This window comes from Pseudopipra pipra, chromosome 9 (genome assembly GCF_036250125.1).
Source record: "Pseudopipra pipra isolate bDixPip1 chromosome 9, bDixPip1.hap1, whole genome shotgun sequence".
Classification (NCBI taxonomy): domain Eukaryota; kingdom Metazoa; phylum Chordata; class Aves; order Passeriformes; family Pipridae; genus Pseudopipra; species Pseudopipra pipra.
Genome location: NC_087557.1, coordinates 22,230,771 through 22,253,494, shown reverse-complemented (window position 1 = coordinate 22,253,494; position 22,724 = coordinate 22,230,771). Strand labels below are relative to the sequence as shown.

Genomic DNA, 22,724 nt, shown 5'->3' with positions numbered 1-22,724 from the left:
GGATTCCACACAATGGCCTACGTAGGAGTTCTGTCCCCAGCATGGTGGGGACATCACTTGAGGCTGCTGGCCCTCAGCCTGGATAGCTTCTCCTCTCCAAGGCAGGTCCCGAAGCCACCCCAGGGCCACTGAAAAAAGGCCAGATGTTGCTGCAAACCAATAAAAGTCTTTCCACTGTTTTCTTTGAGGAAAATGGATTATTTCCCTTGTGTCTGCTTCCTCCAGAAGAAATAAGCTCAAAAAGTCGAGGTAGCAAAACCCCAATGCTGCTCTGCCACCCAAAAGGGCATCTTCGTACACATTTGGTGCCTCCCCAGAGGCACAAGCCGGGAGCACTGCTGGCTCCTGCCAACTGCAGGGTTTTTCCAAGTATGATCTAGGAGCATCGTGGGAAGCACGCAGGGAAAACAGCCATATCATAAACCAACTCCACTTCGTGACCTGAACGTTTTAAGACGTAGCAGGAGTCTTTGTACTGTGGCCATAACTGCAATATATCAGTTAGCCATCGCTTCCACCAAGATCTAGCACTCTAGATCTTGCAGCAAACGCTGACTTAAAGACCCATATCAAATACATTATGATACCACTGTTTCCCGTTACCCACGCTGATGATTCAATTAATTTAAAAACAGCAGTGAAATTTCATTTCACCATTAACCCTGCAATCCCCGGTAAACGTCAGCTGGGAAGGCAGCAGCCACCTGCCCAAGCCTGGATGGACCAGAGGGGTGGAGGAGAGCAAAGGGGTCAAAGATGAGGAAATACAGATGTGAGAGGAGAAATGAGGCAAGCCCTTTGAAAGGGCAGAAGGCACAGGAAAGTCTGCAGGAGAGACGGGACAGGGAGCAGATGAGGGGTTGCAGAGCAGCGCCTGCAAAGGGTTTTATTTGAAACAGGCTCTGCAGGAAAGGCTCACTGTCCTCCTTGCATCAGGCACTGCTTGAATTCATGGGGTCCTGCACAACTCCAAAGGCAAACATGATGCAGAGCACAAAACACACTGGCAGACACCCTCCAAAAGGGTAACCGCCGGAGCCTGCCCAGGTCTTGCCTTGGATCCATCAGCAGGGCCAAGGGTTAACAAGAACCATCAAATGGAGCGCAAGCAGTTCTTTCAGGAGGGTAAAAGGCTGCACTTTTAGAAACCTGCAGTGATGGTTTGCACATAGGCTCAGGTCTCAGGTCAAGTGGGGTTCACCCATGGCTTCATCAGGCAGCCCAGCTCACCACGGAGGAACAGCACAGAAGGGACACGGCCACCCGACGAGCTTTCTTCCCTGACACGTGGCCGGAGAAGAATAGTTAGCCCAAGCAGAGCTCTCCCATCTGCTTTTGTTTTCCACTCTTCAGTCCCGGGCTCCGCTAAAGCCCCTGAAGTCACCGGGCATCTGTTCTCCTCCACCCATCGCAATCTGCCAGGCACCGCCGCTCTGACAGCCATCCATCACGCTGTAATACGCTGACCACGAGACCCAGTGGGACATCATTTTCAAGTCAAATGCAGCAGTTAGCATAAAATAAAGCATTGCCCTGGTTTGTTGTTTCTTTTTCTTTCCTGACGATCCCGCAGCTGCAGCTAGGGACTCGGTATGCAACAAAAGTGAGGGGGGAAAAAAGGCACAGGAAAATGGCAATTCTACTCTTCTGAGTCATAACAATTATGACGTTGTGATAAGAAACGTTTTCTATGAATTTTTAAGTACCAGTAATCCTGTTTTGCAATTGTCCCCCGGGAACAAGGCGACAGATTGAATGGGGCTGACAGTTATTTCCATCCTGACGAACACGGCTCCGACACGCCGTGTCCTCCCTCCAAACTTCCCGGCCCCGCATTCAGCCCACCACTCCAGCTTGCTTGGTGGAAGCAAGGTGGAGCTGGCTTGTCCACTGGTGTGACTGAGGACATCCCCAATAACCCTGTGAAACCACCCCACTGGCCCCAAACCCTAAGCATATACTTATTTGTGCACCCATAAAGCAGAGCTGCCCTCCAACAGCACACGTGGGGAAGAGACACATCCCATGAAGCCCCTTTTCCTTGTACACACAGCTGTGCCCTCAAGAAACCTTCAGCTGTGAGCTATGAGGTGAGTCGAGCATCTTGGTCCCCCTGTGGTCCTGCCATAGCAAACACCCTTGCGAGGGGTCCAGAGAAGATGGGGATCAACAGGGAAAAGCATCACTTGACGGTTCACTATTTGAGACTCCAAAATTTCCAGCACCACTCTAAACCCCTGCAGATTTATCTCACTGATATAGGAGAGAAGGCGGCAGGCAAACACACCTTTTTGTTCAAGTCTTTCAGACCGGGAACAAAACCAGTTCCTTTTACCTCTTTTGTAAAATGAGCACCGTCATCAGAATCAGTGCTGAGGAGCGAATTTGTTTTGCAGAGGATCAAATAAATAATGGATGACGAAGGAAAGCTGCCACGGCGAGACTGCTCGAGAGATGCTCTGCTCTAGGCAGCCTTTCCCGATATGCTCCTTTTTACAGCTCCTCACGCTGTCTCCAGCTCCAGCCCCAGCGATGCTCCACAAACCTGGGTACCAAGGGGTGCACCGGCCAAAGCAACACACTCCAGGACATCAGTGCCTTAGGGCTGTTGACTTTGGCAGCCCATACATACGATAGGGATGTGTTTTAATTGCTGGCAGGCAAGGAGAGAGATGTGGGATGTGCTCCTGCAAACCCAGGGCCCTGGAGCTTGAGCAGCCTGGTACAGAACAGCATCCCCAGAGGGAAGGCCCGCTTGCTGTCTTCCAGTGCTGGCCATTCTCAGTCACTAGCCTGTAAGTCCCAGTCCTTTCAATAATCTGTTATTTTTAAAAAGGAAATACTACATTTCTGCTTCCCTGCAAGCAGTCACCCTATGCCTCTCCCACCTCTGCCCTGGGATGGCTCTGTGCCACCATGCCAATGCCCAGTAAGAGGAGGGATGATGCCCCACGCCCACCTATGAGGGAAGCCTGGGCCTTCAGTGCTCTATAGCCAGAAGACATTAAAATCAGCCTGTCAATTTAGATGCAAATTTATTTTAGATGCGACAGAGGGCTTACAGAAGAAGGTGTACTAGATGCTGTTTGCTCCTGCTGAGGCTGTTGTGATTTGGCTTCTAAGGGGGTTGGATGAGTGTTGGGATGGGTGAGCTTGAGAGATGGGTGCTGTGAAACAGAGGCTTGCACCTCTGGATCAGTCCCTGGCTGAAACCTGGCTCCGTAATGACCAAAATCCCTTAGTCTGAAGGCTGTGCAAGCTGCTGCTGTCGGAGAGGTGCAAGCTCAGAAGCCTACTACCACAGCCCCTTCGCACCTCTTCCCAGCAAGTCCTCCTTGGTAAGATGCCTCCAAGACCGGCATCCTTTGTTTTCTGCTTTGCTTTCCTTCTCTGAGCCTGGGCAGCCTTCCCCCTGTCCTCCTCCCTGTCCCCACCACTACCGCCCCAGGGCCAGGCTGCAGCCCGGCAGGTCCCTGAGGCGGTTTCTCAGAAAGCTTAACCGTTTCTGCAAAAACTTTGGGAGTTTGGGCCAATGGCAGGAGTTTCTTTAATCAACTCAAATGGCATTTTCTGCAGATAAGTCTCCCACTCTCGGCCGCCAAGAAAAAGCCAGTCGGCCGGCAGCAAAAAAAAAAACCAACACAAAAACTCCAACACAACCCCCCCCACGGAGTCTGCAAAGTCACCGCACAAGCTCGCGGGGTGATTATTTATAGCCTTTCCCTCTGCAAAAGCCAAAAATAATTGTTCCAGCCCAATTAATGAATTTCTGAACGCTGGGCTCAGGGGTAGCCACCAAAGTGCCGCACTCCAAGCTACTTGCAATGTACTGGGCTCTGGGATAACGTATTTAAGTAGGGGGGAAACTTATTGTGCAGGAGCAACTGCAGCCAGAGAAGAGAGGAGTGAGAATATGAAAGCAACAGCCCTGCAGACTCCAAGGTCAGTGCAGAAGGAAGGGGAGGAGGTGCTCCCTGGCACTGGAGCAGAGATTCCCCTGAAGCCTGTGGGGAAGACCATGGTTAGGAAGCTGTCCCCTGCAGCCCATGGAGGTCCATGGTGGAGCTGAGATCCACCTACAGCCCGTGGTGGAGCCCACACTGGAGCAGGGGGATGCCTGAAGGAGTCTGTGGCCTGCAGGGGACCCAAACTGGAGCAGTTCCTGAAGGACTGCAGCCCTGTGGCAAGGATCCACACTGAAGTGTGTGGAGGACTGTCTCCCATGGCAGGGATCCCACACTGGAGCAGGGGAAGGGTGTGAGGAATCCTCTCCATGAAGAGGAAGGAGCAGCAGAGAAAACTGTGATGAATTGACTGCAGCCCCCATTTCCTGTCCCCCCTGCGCTGCCAGTGGGAAGGAGGAAGAGAAAATCGGGAGTGAAGTTGAGCCTGGGAAGAAGGGAAGGGTGAGGGGAAGGTGCTTTAAGATTTAGTTTACATTTCTCATTACCCAACTCTGATGTGACTGGCAATAAATTCAATTAAATTTTTCTCAAGTCAAGTCTGTTTTGCCCATGATGGCAACTGGTGCGTGATCTTTCCCTGTTCTTACCCTGCCCCACAAGCCTTTTGTTGTATTTTCTCTCCCCTGTCCAGCTGACAAGTGACAGAGCAGCTTTGGGGGGGCACCTGGCATCCAGCCAGGGTCAACCCACCACCTGCAAGCAGCACCTGGTCAGGTGGGATGGCTAAAGGCAGTGGACATCTCCGGAAAGCCGACACGCTGCTGGCACAGTGGCGCTTCCTGGATGCCAGGTTTAGGAGAGGAGGACGTGTCTTACAAACTACTCTCCTCTATGGAGTTGAGCTGGGGCTCCTAAGAGGTTCCCCAACAAAAGGCTAGGCTCTAACAAGCTTTCACTGCAGCCGGTGCTGAACCTCAGAAACCCCTCTGAAGGTCTGACTGTGGTCACTGACTGGGAATAAGTGCGGGAAACACTGAATTGCGTTCCTTCTACCCTGTCCCAAAGTCCAGCATGATCAAAAGCCTTCTGCAGCCCCCTCAGACACCTTCTCCAGCCACTTCTGTGCTCCCTCAGCTTCCGGTTTCTCCTTACAAGCCCTCTGGTTTTGTTTGCAGAGCGTTTTTCCTTCTCTGCTGGCTCAACCCACTCAGGAGGCTGCTGCTCCTTCTATCAGCAAGTGAAGAGGAGTGACTGCATTTGCATGGGAAGAGGTGGGGGGGGAAGCATCAGGCATCCTCTCCAAGTTCCCAACCTCTGCAAACCTTTTCTAATAGAAAAAAAAATACTACATTGTCCTGGTTTTGGCTGGGATAGAGTTAATTTTCTTCCTAGTAGCTGGTACAGCACTGTATTATGGATTCAGTACGAGAACAACGTTGATAACACACTGGTGTTTTGGCTGTTGCTAAGTAGTACTTACTCTCAGTCAAGGACTTTTCAGCTTCCCATGTTCTGCCAGCAAGGAGCTGCACAAGAAACCAAGAGGCAGCATGGCTTGCACAGCTGACCCAAACTAGCCAAAGGGATATTCCATACCATGGACTGTCACATCCTGTATATAAACTGGGGGGAAGTTGGCCAGAAAGCAAAATCACTGCTCAGGGACAGGCTGGGCATCAGTGGGTGGTAAGGAACTATGTAGTGCACCAGTTATCTTTCCTAGGCTTTATTTCTCTCTTTTTGTCATCTCCCTTTTCATTCCTATTATTGTATTTTATTTCAATTATTAAATTGTTCTTATCTCAACCCATTCTGTTTTACTGTTTTCCCCATTCACCTACCCATCCCACTGGGGCAGAGGTGTGAGCAAGCAGGTGAGTGGTACTTAGTTGCTGGCTGGGATTAAACCATATACATGTACATACATATACAGCCCATACACAGGACACATGTGACATACATCCACACACCAAAAACGCTGGCAGTGGAGCCAAGCCAAGGGGTAGTTCAGGGCTCTACAGCTGCTGTCCTTGCAGTCAAAACTGATGTCCCAGGTTGGGTATCACACATTCTGGGGATTGTCATCTCTTGACAACCCCTAAACAACAAGCCAACCACCTACAACCCAGCACAAGTTCATGGCACAGCTGCCAAGGACATGTAGCACACAGATGTCTTCAGAGGGAGAATGTCCAGGTTCCCTCTGCACTCCACCTGTGTGTCTGCTGGCTTGACCCACTGGGAAGTCTCAAAAAAACCCAGTTTTGTAAAAACAGGTAAGGAGAGGGAAACCCAGCTGCTCTGGTGGCCCCAGCTAAAGAGCCAGCAGGAGCCTGGCTGCAGAGGAAGTCGTGTGGGAACCAAGAGGTGCTCCCATAGCAAACCCACAAATAAACACGTTTCTTTGTTTTTAAAGACTGCATATAATTTTTCCTTACTGGGGAAGGATTTTTCCTTTGATATCCCCTCTGGGAGGATCAGATGTATCATGCTGAGCTGCTCTTGGGACAGTGATCACCTGAGGTCCCCATGAGATGCACTCTACGTTACAGAGCACCCTGTTGCCAGCACGTGCTTCCAACTCAGGCAGCCAGCGAAGCTGCAGATGCCTAAAACACTCCAAAAACTGGCCATTCCCTTCCACATGACTCAGCCTACCCCACGACCATCTTCATGCTGGGGATGACCTGCAGAGGAAGGGGCTGCATATCCTCCTGATGATATGCATGGGACACCTCCAAGCATCACCAGCTGGGGCTCAAGCAACCCAGCCTGGACTTCAAATCAACCTAGAGGACCCCAAGGCCCCAAGTGGGAGGAATATGGGGTGGGGGGGACCCTATCTTTACCCCAGCAAACATTGCCCCCCCGTTCCCGCAAGGCTGTGCCGGCTCCAGCCGCTCCCGCGATCCAAGCGGAGCAGATGGCACGCGCAACACTTACGGCTTCGCTTTCCAGCCGCCATCGCAGAGCTGCTTCTCAGCAGGGCGGAGGCGGGGGGGGAGATTTTTTTTTTTTAATATATTTTCCCTGGGAATTTTGATTTTCTTTAAAAAAACAAACAACAAAAACGTATAATCCTGTACTCAAGACCCAGGAGCCTCTGTGTCTCTGCAGAAGGATAGTGCGTGCCGGCTGATTGGCAGCCTGTCCGTCTGTCCATGCCTGGGGAACCGGCTGACCGTCTGAAATCCCCGCCAAGAGGGACAAATCCTGGAAAACCTCACAAAGCAGAGATTGGGGGGAATAAAAAAAAAGAAAGGATGAAGTGATCAAAAAGAGGGCTTTCTAGGGATTCTGCTGGCTCGCCTGGATTTCCTCTACCTATTTATGGCTCACTGAGGGGCAACTTTTGCCTCTGCTACCCTGACAGGGTAGGCAGGAAATTCAGAGAAGCATGACCTGAGTAGAAGAGATCCAGAGGGAAAGCTGAGCCATTCCAGCTCCCTGGGACTTTGGTCTTCCTCTCTCTGCTAGATAAGATGGAGCAAGGGAGATGCTGTCCAACCCAGGGTGATGACAGGCTCAGGGGGCATTCACCAGCTTGGGGACCAGACCTGAGGTCCAATGTGACTACAAGGAATGGTCTTCTCATCCTGCACTGATGGCTCAAACCAGGTTTTCTGCTTCCCAGTGGAAGCCAACACCTTGAATGAGGCTGGGAAACCATAAATCTGGGCATCACAGACACCAGATTGCTTTCAGCAGCCGCGCTCTGCACAGAGCTCGGCAATAAGTAACAAAAAAGTCTGCGCTTTGCACCTCCGATTTCTTGTCTGGGGATGCATAAAACCTGGAGATGACAGATCAGCACCTCGATCCAAGAGCATCCTCTTGTGCTCGCTCTGCCGGAGAGGTGGATAAACAAAGGCAGCTCTCCCCGGCGTCCACAGGCAGCTGCCACCACCGCCGTGCAATAGTGGGAGGGGGAAAAAACAAAAGAGGTCTGCACGCTGGGATCTGCGGGAATGGGATGCCTCTGGCGCTATCCGAGCCCTTTTATTCCACTGGTACCCGGAGGGAGCTTGGCCCCAGCCCCTTGGACACCTCCCTTCCCCCGGAGTCTCCTTGCCCAGCCACCCTGGCTGGATGCCAAGGGCAGTGCCATACGCTGTAACCACTCAGCATCCAGCAAGAAGGAAAACATCCTGGTTTTGGGCACAGAGAGTGGCTTGACCATCGTGGCAAAGAGCTCAGTGATGATTTGGACCAGGATGCTGACGGGTGTTGATGGGTGTGACCATCATCCATGCAAATCCCACATGGGACTGTGCAGGCAGAAGAGTTTCAGTGCCCATCCAACAGTGCACAGAGATTTAGGGAGGTCAAATATTTGGCAGGGAAGTTTTCTGATGCAGCTTCTTAATTTAGACAGCCCCACCGCTGGCAAGGACTAGCGGGTGGTCACTACAGCAAGGGAAAAGGGAGAGAGCTGAGAAATGCCAACTTGAGGATGTTCCCAAGAAAAAAAGAAAAGAGAAGGTGGCCATGGCTACAGCACCAAAACACCCAGATCTTGGTCCATCCATCCATGGGCATATGCTGATCGTGCTCAGCTGGCCCAGTGAGCTCAGAGCAGCCTAAAGCAGCTGGGATAACACTGCCATGCTCCTCCCAAACCCACCAACCTTCCCCAAAATGCTGGCTGGATGCTGCATCTCAACTCCATCACCTTTTCCAACTACTGTGAACTCGTGCTACCCTGTTCATGCCCTATCAGTTTGTTTGAGCCTCACTGATGAGCTTCACCCCAACAGTGCAGCACAGACTCCGAAATCTAGGTTTTCCAAGTGCCAACTAGTGCAACTCTAGCTCTTGGGGCCACACAGATTATTTTACCAGGCCACCACACCAAATCCTTGGGAAGGAGGGAAGGCAAGGCAGGAAACCATCTTGACAACCCCGAAGTCGAATAATTATCACCTGGGCTGCGGGAAGCCCTCTCCCCCTCCCTGGGCAAGAGGTCCAGGGCCCACCAGCACCCAGGGAGGGGAATATGGTGCTGGCCCCCACCCCCCCAGGCTTTGCCAAGGAATGCCGGGGGCGGCAGTGGGGGGAGCAGCAGCGGTGGCGGCGCTGGGAAGGGAACCAGCTGGAGAGCCGCAGCCTCATGAAATAATGAAATGCCAAACCAACCCCTGCATCTTCCACAGTCTCTCAGGTCACCTACCAGATTAGGAGGCCTGTTGCTAAGGCAACCATATCTTGCAAGTGCTAGCTGAACTTCCCCATCGGTTTTAACCCTTTAAGGAGCAAAAAAAACCCCTAAGAAATATATATAAAAATAAAATAAAAGGGTAATGCTGATGATGCAACCGGCAGGAGACCAGCAGAGGCAAAGGGGGGGCAGCTGGGAAAGGGAAAGCAAAGGGAAGGAGCCCCAGCAGCCACCTCCTGTGCGATGCACGCCGTGCTGGCTCCCTTCCAGGTGGGTAATAAAATTATTCGGCATCCGCACACGCACGCAAGACCCAGCAAACTTTCGATGTGCCTGGCACAGCAGCAGGGGGATGGACAAAAAAAAAAAAAAAAAGAAAAAAAAAAAGGCAACAAAAAGTGAGGTTATGCATATGAAATGAGGGCAAACAAAGCAAAAATGGAACTTTTTTTTTTTTCCCCTTTCCTTTTTTTCTCGTGGCCTCGCAGACGCCGGGCAAACCCTGATGCCTCGACAAGCAGCCGGCAGCCCGGCGCCGCACGGGAGGGGACAGATGGCCAGCGCTACGCCCGGCAGCGACGCTGGGACGGAGGCGATGGGCACCCGTGGCCACCCCGCCAGTTTTGCTGCAATCCATGGCCAGGAGCAGCCAGAACGGGGATATAAGACTTGTGCTCTGCGACCGTAAAATAAAATAATAAAAACAGCCCTTTCACCGCCCAGGGATCATGTCCCAGCGGGGTGATGGAGACCACGGTCCCCTCCTCTGGGAGGATAAAACCCCATTCTGAATGCACACAAGCAGGGAGCCCTAAATCTTGCAGCTTGCTGGGATAATGGGGAAGCCTGCGAGCAATAAGGGAATTAAAAAAAAAACAACAAAAAAACCCAACAAAAACCAAGGCAGTTCACAGGCAGCACAAGGGAAAAAAAAAAAAAAGGAGAGAGAGGAGAAAGAGGCATGGAAAGGAGGAGAAAATGTGGAGCGGCATAAATCAGGCGCACGGGGGGAGCCGGGGAGCACGTGCTGCGTTCCAAGCGCACAGGCAGCACACGCGGCCGGTTCCTGCCTGGCAGGGTGAGCACGGGGAAGCAACTGGCCTCATGCCCCAGGGAAAGGGGCTCCCAACCCCTCCTGGTGCTAATTCGGTGTGAGGTATTGGCTCTGCTACCCAGCATACCATCGTTCCCATGTTAAAATCTCTTTGGGAAAGAAAAAGCCTCTGCTGGCACTGCTGCAAAAGATACCCAATGGCAAAAATTATGGGGATCCGTCTTTTTGCATCCTTCTTCCCACCCTCGGGTCAGGGTGGGGACAGCAGGTATGACAATTCCTGCTAAATTCCCCTCAAAGGAAGACAGCAAAATGGAAACTCCCAAAGCTGCCTTCTTCCCACCAGCCTGCTCCAAATGCATAATAAAGAGAGGGGCAAGGGTCTCAAGGGTCTGTGCAAACACAGCCCCACTTTGCTGTGGGGCTGAGACCACCATGCTGAGGGGCTGCTGGCATTGCTGTCCAGCTCCGGTCCTGCCCTCCGACCTCACCCCCATGTCAGTACCCCTACACCTTGCCAACTGGCTGGCAAGAGAAACTTAATTAGCCATGTCCGTCAACCCCAAACATCTGTAACAAGCAATATTTACAACCAGAAATAAAGAGGAGTGACCTTCGCAGTGTTGAAAGACAGTTGGGTTCTTGTATTACAACGGCGGGGACAGGCAAAATTCATTATCTCTAATAGCCGTCCTTATAACCAGATTAAACACAAAGGCAGCAATTCCATATTCCCTGACCTGCCACCGTCCCCATCCCGGGCAGAGGGGAACTTCCCTCTGCCACAGCACTGCACATTCAGCTGATGTTTATGCATGTGGTCATCTCCATCCCTCCTACCTGGGAAGGACAATATTCTGGCTCGTCCCACCCCAAGGGCTAAGACACCCAGTTGGAGTCACATTCCTCCTGGTCCTTCTCCAGACAGCTCTGGGGAGATGCTCAGCTCCTCTCTGAACATCCTGAGGGTAGCAGGGTTAAGCTCCCTGCTACACCAAGGATGCTGTGCTGGTACTCGGAGCCAGTGCTGGAGACGTTTGCTCACAGGATGCAAAGGAAAGGCACCCAGTTTCCAGCACACAACCAAACAGAGCCCAACGCTCCAGAAATAACCATCATCACATCCCCATGCATAGACATTCCTGAGTATGAGGGTTTTTGTCCTGAAGACACAGCCAAGGCTTTCCCCTCTGGCTGTGAGATACTTGCGGTGCCAATCACCAGCCGGGGAGCGAGAGCCTGTTATTTTCATCAGAGGATGTTCTCTGTGGAGACCTTCAGCTTCCAGCCAAGAGAAACAAGCCACTGGAGAGAACCTGAGCCTCCTAATGGCTTTTCCTTCACTAGCCCTGGCTCCAGCAGCAGTGTGAGGGCAGCTCCTTCTCCAGAAGATGAGCACCAGCGGGGCCAGCTGATTTCTCCAGTGTTCAGCAGCAACAAGTCAAACTGCTTGGAAAACACTTAAGGTGGGGGAGAAGCTTCAAATGGACCACGCGGACGATGCATCACGCTGGAGCAACGGTAAAAGTTAAAATTAATTAGCTGGCAGGATGACAAAGAAGCCATTGTGCAGCACGGTGGAGCAATCCAAGTACAAAGGCTTTATATAAGTCATGTTGAAAACTCCTTGATGACTGCAGGTAAGGACAGACAAGCTGTCAGGACGTGCCACGACACCCTGAAGGGCTCTAGGACAAGCAAATACATCTGCTTTTAACGATGAAACGAGCCCTGGGATCCTCAGCCTGAAGTTTCTCTCCAGTGGAGACTGACAAAGGTGTGAAGCACTTGGGTGTTACTGTCACTGCGATGCCCAGGATAAAACAAAACCATCTGGTTTGGGGTTTCCATGGGGGCTTGAGCTGGGCTGAAGGTACCCATGTGCAACACAGAGCAGTTGCTTGCTTGTGAGTCCCCACCTTCATCCCCAGCCATATCCCACAGAGCCCCCACCAAAAAGCCCCCCTGATGAGACCAAGGGTTTCAAAGCGTGGCTCTCCCTGCTCCAAACCAACACCAACAGGGTGTGCTCTGGAGGAGGACCTACCTCCTTGTTCAACATTTTGCAGAGAAAGACCCCAACAGCCAAAGGATTTCCAGCACCAACAGGCAGAGCCAGGTTCTGCTCCTCAGGGATGAGTGGGCACTCTCCCAGAGCCACAGGGACACAGGAGCACAGCTGAAGCTGCAATGGAGAGTCACCCCAAGCTGCTACCAGCCATGACCTCCCCCACACCATCCCACAGGCAGATGGGCAGGGGGAGGCTGGGTGTGATTTACACCCCACCAGCTGCACAGCTCTCCAGCAGAAAGGAGCTAAGGGGGAGAGAAGCACCTCTCCCTCCTCCTCGCTGCACACATCACTCCCGGGCAGGGGGACGTGGAGGCTCAAGCAGCTCCTGCACCACAGGCTGCCCTTCATCCAATGGGACTCCCTCCAAATATAGGAATGAGCACCCAATGAGTGCCAGAAGAGCAGGAGGGCAAGGAGGATGCTCTGCTGGACTTTGGCAGGGAGGGGAGCCCAGCGTGACACAGCACCCTTATCTGCTCACCCCAAACCAGGGCGCTTCAAGGAAGCGCCCTGCCCCCTTCCTCAGCCTGCCCTGCCTTTCACTTTAAAAAAAGAGGCAAAAAACACAACCTGAAACAACCAGGCTCCCAACTGCTCCCCAGCCCAGAGGCTGAGCTGCAAAGCACTGCTTGAGGCAGGAAGCAGCTCCCCACCTGTCTGGGGACAAAGCTGAGCACTGCCAGCTGCCCATGGGCTGACACAGGGCCATTTCCCATCTGACATTTGCCAGAAATAAAAAAGCCAAGTCAAGGCTTGGGATACCCTCACAGCAAGGCTGTTTTGGAAGAAAGGGGATGCCAGCTTGCCACTTGCCTTGGTGGGCACCAGTTGGTGCTGGACCAGGTGCCCTGGGTGTGATGGGAGCTGCACAGGTGAGAGCTGGGGCTGGAGGCAGGCACAGAAGAAAATCCAGGTAGGAGGGACTGCCTGTGGACTGTTGTGCCTGCTGGGAATACCATGGGATGCCAGCATCTCAGCTGTGTCGGGCAGGTTGTGCTCACCAGCAAGTTAGAGTCACTGCAGTGCATCCCCTGCTTTGGTTTGTAGCCAAAAAATTCCAATTATAGGTGCTAGCTCAGCCCTGTGAGATTGTAAAAAACCAGCCCAAATCCAGGGAAAATAGAAAGGAAACTCCCCCACCTCAGACCCTGTTTGAGGCAGGCAGGAGGGGAGGCGGGAGCTCATTTTCACTACAGAAAGCCGCCGCACCCCAGGAGGAGAGGCACCAGATCAAATGTTCAAGGGTTGATGCAGAAACATTAAGAAAAAAAATTAAAAAGAAAATGTTAGCTTAAGACACAGCCAGAGGTCTTCCTTTGGACTTTATCTTAAGGCAGCAGGCTGCAGCCTCACACACGGACAGACGGATGGACCCCACAGCCTCCCACCCGGCCCGGGGAATGCAGAGGTGGAAACCACCTTGTTAAAAAACACTAGTTGTGGTGGCACTGGCCATGAAGGGGGAAGAATAAAAGCACTGCTCTGTCCCATCACCCCAAATACAGTCACATGCACCTCTATATACATATGTATATCCTAATTCTGCATATTGTGTAGATATAATTGCATATATATACACACACTTTTTTTTTCTCCTTAATTCTGATATTAACAGCCACCATGCATGCAGCATTACACTCGTGCAGGTGAGTGTTTCTCCTATTATCCAAAAAGAGATACAAATTAAATGTACAAATCTAAGACAAAAGAAAAGCTGGCTTTACCACATGGAGCTGTGCCCTATCCATTTCCAAACCTTACTCAAGTCCCCCAGGTGCTCCTCTCACCCTGGCCAGCACAGCAGATTGGTGACACTGCTATGGGGATAGGAGAAGGGATGTGGCAGTGGGAAGGTGGGCAGCCGGGTGGTCCCACGACACACGGGAAGTGGCACCCACAAGCAGCCACCCCATATTTTGGAAATCCCCCCCCCTTGACTGCACAGTTGTAGCTTTGAACTCAGCTCCTGGCACCTGTGTGGCCATGAGCAGGAGTTTCGAGAGAAGAAAAAACCTAAACCCCAAACCGAGGCAGAGGTGAGGTATTTGTTTACTTCCAAAGAGACATTTTCGCTCCCTGCCAGCCTGGAGGAAAGCACTGCCCTGCCAAGACCCCAGCCCTGGGGTGACCCCCCAGGGATCTGCAGGGTGAGGACTCGGAAGGAAAAGATGATGGGAAATAAGGGGGAAAGTGCTCAGGGCTGAGTAGAAGCTTCAGTGGGACTCAGCAAGCCTCCCCGACCCATGAGTGGGATGCTGGTAAGGTATGTGATGCTCATGAGGATACAGCCCGCTCCGTGGTTCCTGTGCGCAGGGCAGGCCAGATCCCCAGCACGAGCCGGGCTGGACATGAGCTGCTCCGGGTGCTGCACCGCTCTCCCTCTGTTCATAAGGAAAACCAGGAGAAAACGTGGCTGCAGCAGCTCCCCCCTAGAGCATCCCCCCACCAGCGAGAGCTTCGCACAGCCGGGTGCCATTTCAGTGGTGCCAGCTCTGCCACGGGGGCGTGAGTGGTGAGAGAGGAGGAACAGCCAGAGCCCCCCGCCCGCTCCCCGGACCAGCTCTGGCAGCTGTTTCCAATAGAACCAGGGACAGCTTTACAAGAGAAAAATAGGGAACAAAAGGTAGGAGAAAATCCAAGTTTCCAAGGTAAGGAAGGAAATGATCAGGAGAACAGGAAAGTCTCACTTGTACCCAACACACGGTGTCCTGACCTAACACCTCCCCGCTGCCCGCTGCTGCTGGACAGGAGCACCTCCCCCCGTGCCGGCCAACCTCCCAGGCCAACCTCCCAGGCACGGCACAGCTTGGCACGGCAGACCCTCGTCCTCTTTGTTCCTCCGAAGGGACCCCAGAACACCGGGGAGGGCAGGGCTGTGAGCTTTGTGCTCTCCCGGAGCCCAGCAGCTGCCGGAGGCGGCCGCCCCCCCCGCAGCCCCCCGCGCCGGCAGCGGGTCCCCTCGCCGGCCTCACCGCGCTCGCCCACGTGGCCGCCGGGGCAAACAATGGGATGGCGCGGGCTGCTGCGCTCGCCAGCAAGGCCTTCCTCCTCCTCCTCCTCCTCCCGGCTTTGCCTGCCACTGGAAGCTGGCCCCTCTCAAGCACCAGGCGGGGGGGGAGGGGGGGGAATTAAAAAAATAATACAAAAAACGCACAGAAAAAAAAAATACTCAAATCTGCCTCTCTGCTGCAAATGGACTCGTGCAAGGCGAGGACACACTGACACACACACATGGAGATGGGCGATGGGGTGGCAGAGTAGAACCTCCATGGGCAGCACCCAGACACCCACCCCAGCACCCATCTGTACAGGGAGCCCCCACCTGTGACACAAATCCCCACCTGTCCTCCCATCCACGGGCAGGATTGAGGAAATCCTTCCTCTCCTCTCATCTCACTCCCAGCTTTTTTTGGAGAAGCCCCTCCCGGATTGGAGCCGGAGAAACTTTGCATCTTCGCACCATTTGTTGATATAAAATCCATCCCCTGACTTACTTTTGCAGAGGCACTCAGGGTGGGGTGTGGGGGGGAACGTCTGTTTCCATTTGAAACCGTCAAAATTAGCATTCAGTAATTAAAAATCACACCCTTTCTCTTAATAACCTAACCAGCATGATACAATCAGGTTGTGCCAACTCTTTAATCTAATTGACTAATTACAGATTTTAATTTAGTCAGTTACTGAACAACTGTTGACAATTTGTTTTCATTAGGGACAGAACAGGATAAATATTTAGGCTCCCCAGTCAAAGACTAAGACATAAGCTCTGGGCTCTGACCTCCGGTTTCACAACAGCAGCTTCTCCATCAGCATCACCCATGGAAAGGTGCTGCTCTGCAATGCCCTGGTCCTGCCAGTGGGCAGCAGGAAGTGGCAGAGGAGGCTGGTCTGTTGTGACAGCCAAAATTGTGTAAAATATAAAATTAAGCTAATCCAGCTTTGCATGGTACTCCAGCAAGAGCAGGGTTTAAGGGACACCCAGGCTCACTGGTACCCTAAACTGGGAGGGAAGCCTGAGCCCAGACATACCAGGAGATGGAATATCTGGATTTATTTATTTTTGTTGTAATTTTTTTTTTAAAGTGATGTGGAGTTTTGCAGCTGTTCCTGGCAGCCTGCCACTCCTGAAGGAAACTCCTCTCCTCTGGTTACCTACCAGGGAGCCCTGTCTCTGCAGAGCAGAGCTGGATGGAGCCCAGACAGAGCTGGAAACAGGACAGACCTGTGTGTGCTGCTGGCTGAGCCACGTGCCCAAGGCTCAGGCAATGCCTCTGGGGGCTCATGGGGACCACATAAAGCTGTTCCCAACCCCTGTCCCTGCATTGTGCCAAACCTGCCCCAACAACATCTGCTCTCCTAGGCAACATGTTTTCACTACACTGGCTGCACACTGCAGAAGGAGCTCTCATGGACCACCACCACAGATGTACTCGTGGATCCCAACACTAACACTTGCTGGTCCCACTTCTCACAGCCATGGGTGCCTCGAGCCAGGGTCTCACAGCCTTCACTGGTCCTGAAGCAAAAAGAGAACCTCACAAGGGAGGTCCACCAAACCCCTCATCCATGAAGAGCATCTCCTCCCACACAGCCATCTCACCTGCCAAGGTGTCACACCATGAGATGGCCACACAGACCTTGGAGAGCAGAAGTTGATGCGACAATAAAGTTCTGCCACATAAACACCGTATTTTGGGCAAACACCAAGCTGGGCACACAGAGTTTGCCCACTGTCGGCCAAGTGTAGATACAATGCTCTACCAACCTCAGGCAAGACTCACATTGGGATATTTTTAACCACAACCACCACATGAAAGCTCCCTGGCAGCCCAGGTACACCCAGGCAGTGATGCTGGGACAGGGTGCCCGTCCCACAGCCAGCTGAGGTGTGATGGGCAGATCCAGCAGAAAAGGATCATCTCCCATGCTCCCAAAGCGTGGCTGGAAGGGCACCTACATCAGGGGAAACAACTGGGTTTGGGGTTCAAACTCTAGTGCCTGGGGGACATCCCCCAGTCTGTACTGCCAGCAGGCCAAAACCCTTCCAAATCCCTTGGGTTTTATCTCATTCCCCACCGAGCAGTTTTGCACGCTAACACCAGCAAGCCTGGATACTCCATCCATCCATCCATCTCCAAGTGGTTCAGAAACCTCTCACTGAGATCTCAACCCAAGGAGAACTGTTTCAGATGGGGGAAAAAGGGAGGAGCCCTGGTTGTGCTCAACCAGGATGGGAGGACATGACCCCCACACACATCATCTTTTCCCATATCAACCACCACCCTTCCAGCAGCATCTGCCCCCACTACTGCAGAGAATCCTTCCAGACCTGAGTTAGAAAGAACTGCAGCAGCTTTCCAAAGTTAAAAACAAAAATAAATAAATCAATGCTTCGCATTAATGGCAAGTTGAAGCCACAGCTCTGCAGATCTTGTGCTGCAAAGTAAACAGCATTTCAAATGCTCCCAAGTGCAGGTTCTTCTCAGGAGAAAACTGGGGGGAACAGAGGAAGGGAAAGATGAAGTCAAAGTCTTTGTCACCCAAAGCCTACCCTGATTTTTCTCTCCTGCATGTTGACACTCTGAGCTGGCCGTGCAGGCAGAGCAATACCACAAAAAGTATGTAGCAACAGTCAACTAGATTTAAGTTCATTTTCTGTAGCTCGAGGCCAAAATCGACTGAAGTGGTTCTGGTGATCAAGTTTTCTGCAATTCCCCTTTCTATGTATTAGCTCTTTGACAGAAATTCACTGCGGTATTTAAACTGGCAGTCATCACCGCTAACTCAAATTGTATTGGCTTTCACGGTGTTGAAATGCTCAACTGCGACCAGCCATCGGCCAATTCCCAGATAAGGCGGCGGCTGAAATCCCCTGTCATGCCGAGCGATCCTGTTGCAAGCTCGCCGGCTCCGGGAGCGTGCCATAACGCTGGCATGCTCTCCATGGGGCTTTGCCCAGTGGAGGAGCCTAAATCAATGGCTACAGGTTGAGTTTTAGGAGTTGATGGGTGTTTATGGTGCTGTTAACTTGGATCAACTCTTTTGATAGAGGTGGGGCAGGCTGACTAACAACCCTCCAATCAACACAACTCAATAGTTGTGTTAACAGACACACAATCCTGCCAGACATGGAAGGATAGACAATCACAGGATTCCTCCCGCCCGTGCCAGGTGAATCCCTGCTCCCATCACTCTTCCCCCAACAAGCACCTTTCCACCGACTTCCAGCAGGCTTTTGTCCCAGCTTGGGAGAAAAACCTCAGGGGAAACATAAAAAGCAATATTCCTAAGAGATCACAAGAGCCCACGCCTTTCAAAGGTCCTCTCAAAAAAAGAGTGGTGGGATTTCTCCTTACTTTATTTTCTTGCTAAAGATTTAAATATTCAAAACTGGAGGGGCAAATTAGCAATTTGTCCTGCTGCTCCTAATAGTTTTCATACGGTTATGCTGGAAGATGAAGTGGAAATGATGCAGCATGCAAATCCCATCACTAGCACCCTGCTAACGAGGCCTGCTGATGCATCTCCCAGGCAAGCACCCCTACACAGTGCTGGCTCTGGGACGGTGACATACCAAGACCCAACTGGCTCCCAGAGCATCCCTTCCTTCTGTCCTTAAGAGCACCATGGTAAATACACCACCTTTGCGTACATAGAACACTGTATTTTGTGCAAACACCAAGCTGGGCACACAGAGTTTGCCCATCCTTGGCCAAGTGTAGATACAATGCTCCACCAATCTGTGGCAAGACTTATATTGGGATATTTTTAAACACAACTACCACGTGAAGTGATTCACGACTCGCTGATCCAGCTCCATTTGGGGCTCATATCCCATTTCAGCTGCCATGCACCACTGATGGGTCGCTGGGTTTGGTGCTTGATAAAGACCAGCATTCCAGCCCCAGCAACCATCGGCAAGGCTGGCCACTATGCTCACTGGGACCAGCAGCCTGCCCTGGAAGCTGAAGGGAAACAAGGTTCTATTCACGCTCCCATGGTTATCGTTTGGTTCTTTGGTCAATATTTAAGTCTTGGCCAGGTAGGTCCCTCGCCCTGTAAAGTACACGCTGTGCCGGGAAAACACCGCTCCTCGGAGAGGGACTGTGCCATGAGCATCCGCCACCGGCCACGCCAGGGAGGAGAAGCACAATCCCCGCCCTGTGGTCAAAACATGCCTGGGGAAACCAACCCAGTGCCACCAAGCCCAGGCACAGGAGAGTGAAAATCTTCTTAGAAGTCTTTGCCGTAAAGCCCAAAAGGTAAAGCACTTGGGACTGTTACAAAACTGCATTACACCGAGAATTAAAAACAATCAGGATTGTGTCTATTTACTGTAAGCTTAAAGCAACGTGTATTAAAGAAGTTTATGCGAATCATCTAATGCACTCAGGCCTATTGTTAGAATTATTACCAAGCTAAAAAAAGATTAATTTCTCTAAATACACTAAATCCTCAGACATGATGAGGAGGCTGCTGTGAATGGAGCATTACCATGACTTGCTTGCTAATGTCATCTTCACCTGTGGCTTTGCTGCCCAAAGATCTACCTTTGCTTTGCTCCTGATGAGCCCGCAGTCCCATCCAGGCTCCCCAAACCCCCACAATTTGGCCCAAAACACCTAGAAAGAGAGCAGCTACTCACACAGAGCAAAGCACTGCTAGATCTGCTGCCGGTTGTCAGCTCTGACCCTCAGTTCAGAAGTTCACCATCTTAATCCAACCCAGTAAAAACAAGCAATGCAGAGAATGGCCATGGGGAGGGACGGACAGACGGACAAACCCCACCTAGCAAATACCCAGACCCACGTCCCCCATGACCCAGCAGGATGGGCAGAGAGGAAAGGCACCTCAGCAGCCAGCCAAGGCCCTCCAGCAGCCTGGCACTGCCTGCCCCAGGGCAACCAGGGCACCAGCCCGCAGGAATGCTGTGGAGGTCCCCGAGACACTCGCCTGGTGCTGCTCGCCAGCAAACTCTCACACATCCCAACCCAGGCATGTTGAGGCAACGAGAAACTTGGGAAGGGAGGAAAAATGGTTTCCATACCATAGTCTCCCTGGAGCAGACAAAACCAGCTCCTGCTACAAGGTTTAAACTCACTTGACTGGGGTCCAAGCCCACAGCCAGGTGACTAATCCTTTGATGCACATTCTTCCCGACGCTGCAGATGTGGGCGATGTGTGCAGGACGGGAGTAGGCAGCCCACCCATCGCCCCCTGGAGCAGACATGCCATGCACTCTTGCCAAGGAGTGTCTTTCTGGGAGACACCTCAGTTCCAGCATCCCACCCCAGAAGCATCATCCATCCCTGGTTCAGGCTATCACCTCTGCAGAGAACAACCCAAACCACAGAGAGCCAACATGCACAACAATCAACCAAGGGGGTCTGCAACCCCACCTACAACCAAGTCAACACCTCTACCTCGCTGGGATCAAAGGAGGACTCAGACAACCAAGGAAGCCCCTAGCCTTGCCAAAGGCAGGGAGATATTAACTGGGGCATTCAACAGCAGTCTGGGGAATCCCCCTGCTCCTCCCCACCAAAATCCAACCCCCGCCCACCCTCTGAGGTGACCTCAGCATGAAACATCTCACCACTGAGGTGTCCTCAGCATGAATCCCACCATCGACCCCCTATAAACGCTTTGTTGTCCATTGCTAGGCAAAACTTCTTAATTCTACCACTACCCAAATGCCTTTAAGTGCTTAAGATAAGTATCTGAGCTCATTTACATAATTGCAACATTATGAAATACTGTTCAGTCAAATCAGAGCACTGCTGGTTAAAAAAACCCCATGGTTTTTGCCAGTCAGTTACGTTAGGTTGGCTCTCCGTGCGCCGGAGCTCCCCAACACCATAATTACCGTGAGGATTAGAAACTTGTTACTCACGTAGTCATGAAAGGCTTTGGCTTCACTCGAATGTTCACAAGTGTCTCGCCTTTCGGGAGCTGCGCAGTACAGGTCCCAAAACACACTGCGTGGTGGAGAGAGCCAGGAGAGGAGCAGTTACTCATCAGAGACGGGGCACCCGGGTGGGGGGGTCAGAAGAGGTGAGCGGCTTCCCACCCCAAGGGACCCACGGCTGGGATGGAACCTCAGCCGGACCCAGCTGTGCATCTGAGTTCCACACCGCTCAGACCTGACCGCCAGCAAGTGGGATGACGGGTGTTCTAAGAGGCAAAAGCAGCCCGTAAGAGGTAACACCTTGAAGGGGTAACTCCTCGATGGGCAAACTCCCGTGGGACTTCAGGGACTTCTCCCACGCTCTCAGCAGTGCTGCCGCCCAGCCCTGCTCCCCCGGGCGCCCCAGTGGCACCGGCACAGCGCGGTCCCTGCGGCTGGCCCGGCAGCTCTCCGGCGGGAGCCCTGCCCGCCGCTCCCGCGGGGCCGGGGGTGGCTCCGCCGCGCCTCGACGCCCCGCGGGGAGCGGGAGCCGGGGCGGTTCGGGGCTCGCCGAGCCGCCGCTGTGCTGCTGACTCACGCCATCGCCGGGGCTGCACCCCGCGGGGCCCCGCGCCCCCGGCGGGCAGCCCCCCACCCCCGCGGGCCGCTCCCACCCGCGACGGGGCACCCGCACCGGCCCCCCCGCACTTACCACCACCAGGAGTGCAGGAAGCCGGGGGGCTCGCCCAGCGTGATGTTCTTCTCCCACCGGATCTGCGGGAGAGAGGAAGGCGGGGGGGGGAAAGGTGGGTGGGTGGGTTGAGGGGGGCGGTGTGGGTGGGGGGTGGTCGCGGGTGGGCGTGGGCCCCCCACGCGCGGCGACCCCCCGGCGCCGCCGCCGCCCCGCGCAAGATGGAGGGCGGGCGTGCGGCGGCGCACAAAGGGCGCGGGGGGCGGCGGGGCTCACCTCGGACAGGAAGGTCTGCGCAGACTTCTGGGCGCCGACGTGCAGCAGGTACTCGTAGACGTACAGCGCCAGCCTGCAACAGCCGAGCGGCGGGTCGGGGGAGGAGGAGGAGGCGCCCCGCTCCCGCCCCGCACAAAGCCACCCCGCCGCCGCCCCGCTCCCCCCGCCGCCACCGCCGCCGCGCTTACTTCTCCCGCGCCTGCCCGTCCGAGGGCACCGCCGAGCCCTTCCCTTTGGCGAACATGGTCCGCGCCGAGCAGGATAGGGGCGGCCGCCGCGAGCCGCCGCCGCTGCTGCTGCCGCCGCCGCCGGAGCCGCTGCGCCCGCCGCCGAGGGAGCGCCGGGGGCTGTCAGAGCGCCGGCCGCCGCCGCGCCCCCATCGCCCCGCGCCCGCCGCCGCTCGCTGCGCCCAACGCGCCGCTGGCCGCGCACCCGAACGTGGCCGCACCGAGCGCCGCCCCCGCCGCCGACGGGCGCTCGCGCCCGCCAATCGCCGCCCGGCCGGGGCGGGGCCCCGCCACGACACGCCCCGCTCCGGAGGCGGTGGGCGGCCTCCCGCGGCGGGGAGGGCGGGCGGCGCCGCGGTCCTAAAGTCCTCCTGGCTCGGCCCGCGGGCGGCACCGCTGCCCCAGCGCGGAGCAGCGCCGGGGCGCTTTAAGGCGGCGGGACGCGGCGCGCA

General features: G+C 53.8%; 1 protein-coding gene across 3 annotated transcripts in view; it reads right to left on the bottom strand.

The window, feature by feature from the left end:
• Positions 1-22,375, bottom strand: part of SSBP3 (single stranded DNA binding protein 3) — a 55,580-nt gene extending 33,205 nt beyond the window's left edge. The window contains exons 1-4 of one of the 3 annotated variants that reach the window (XM_064665163.1): positions 22,234-22,375; positions 22,046-22,118; positions 21,791-21,852; positions 21,085-21,169 (exon numbers count right to left, since the gene is read on the bottom strand). In XM_064665163.1, the coding sequence (XP_064521233.1) occupies positions 21,085-21,169; positions 21,791-21,852; positions 22,046-22,118; positions 22,234-22,289 (276 nt within the window). In that variant the 5' untranslated portion in view covers positions 22,290-22,375. The remainder of the gene's footprint in view (positions 1-21,084; positions 21,170-21,790; positions 21,853-22,045; positions 22,119-22,233) is intronic. The other 2 variants (XM_064665161.1, XM_064665162.1) reach the window with 2 other exon arrangements.
• Between the last annotated feature and the right edge of the window lie 349 nt (positions 22,376-22,724).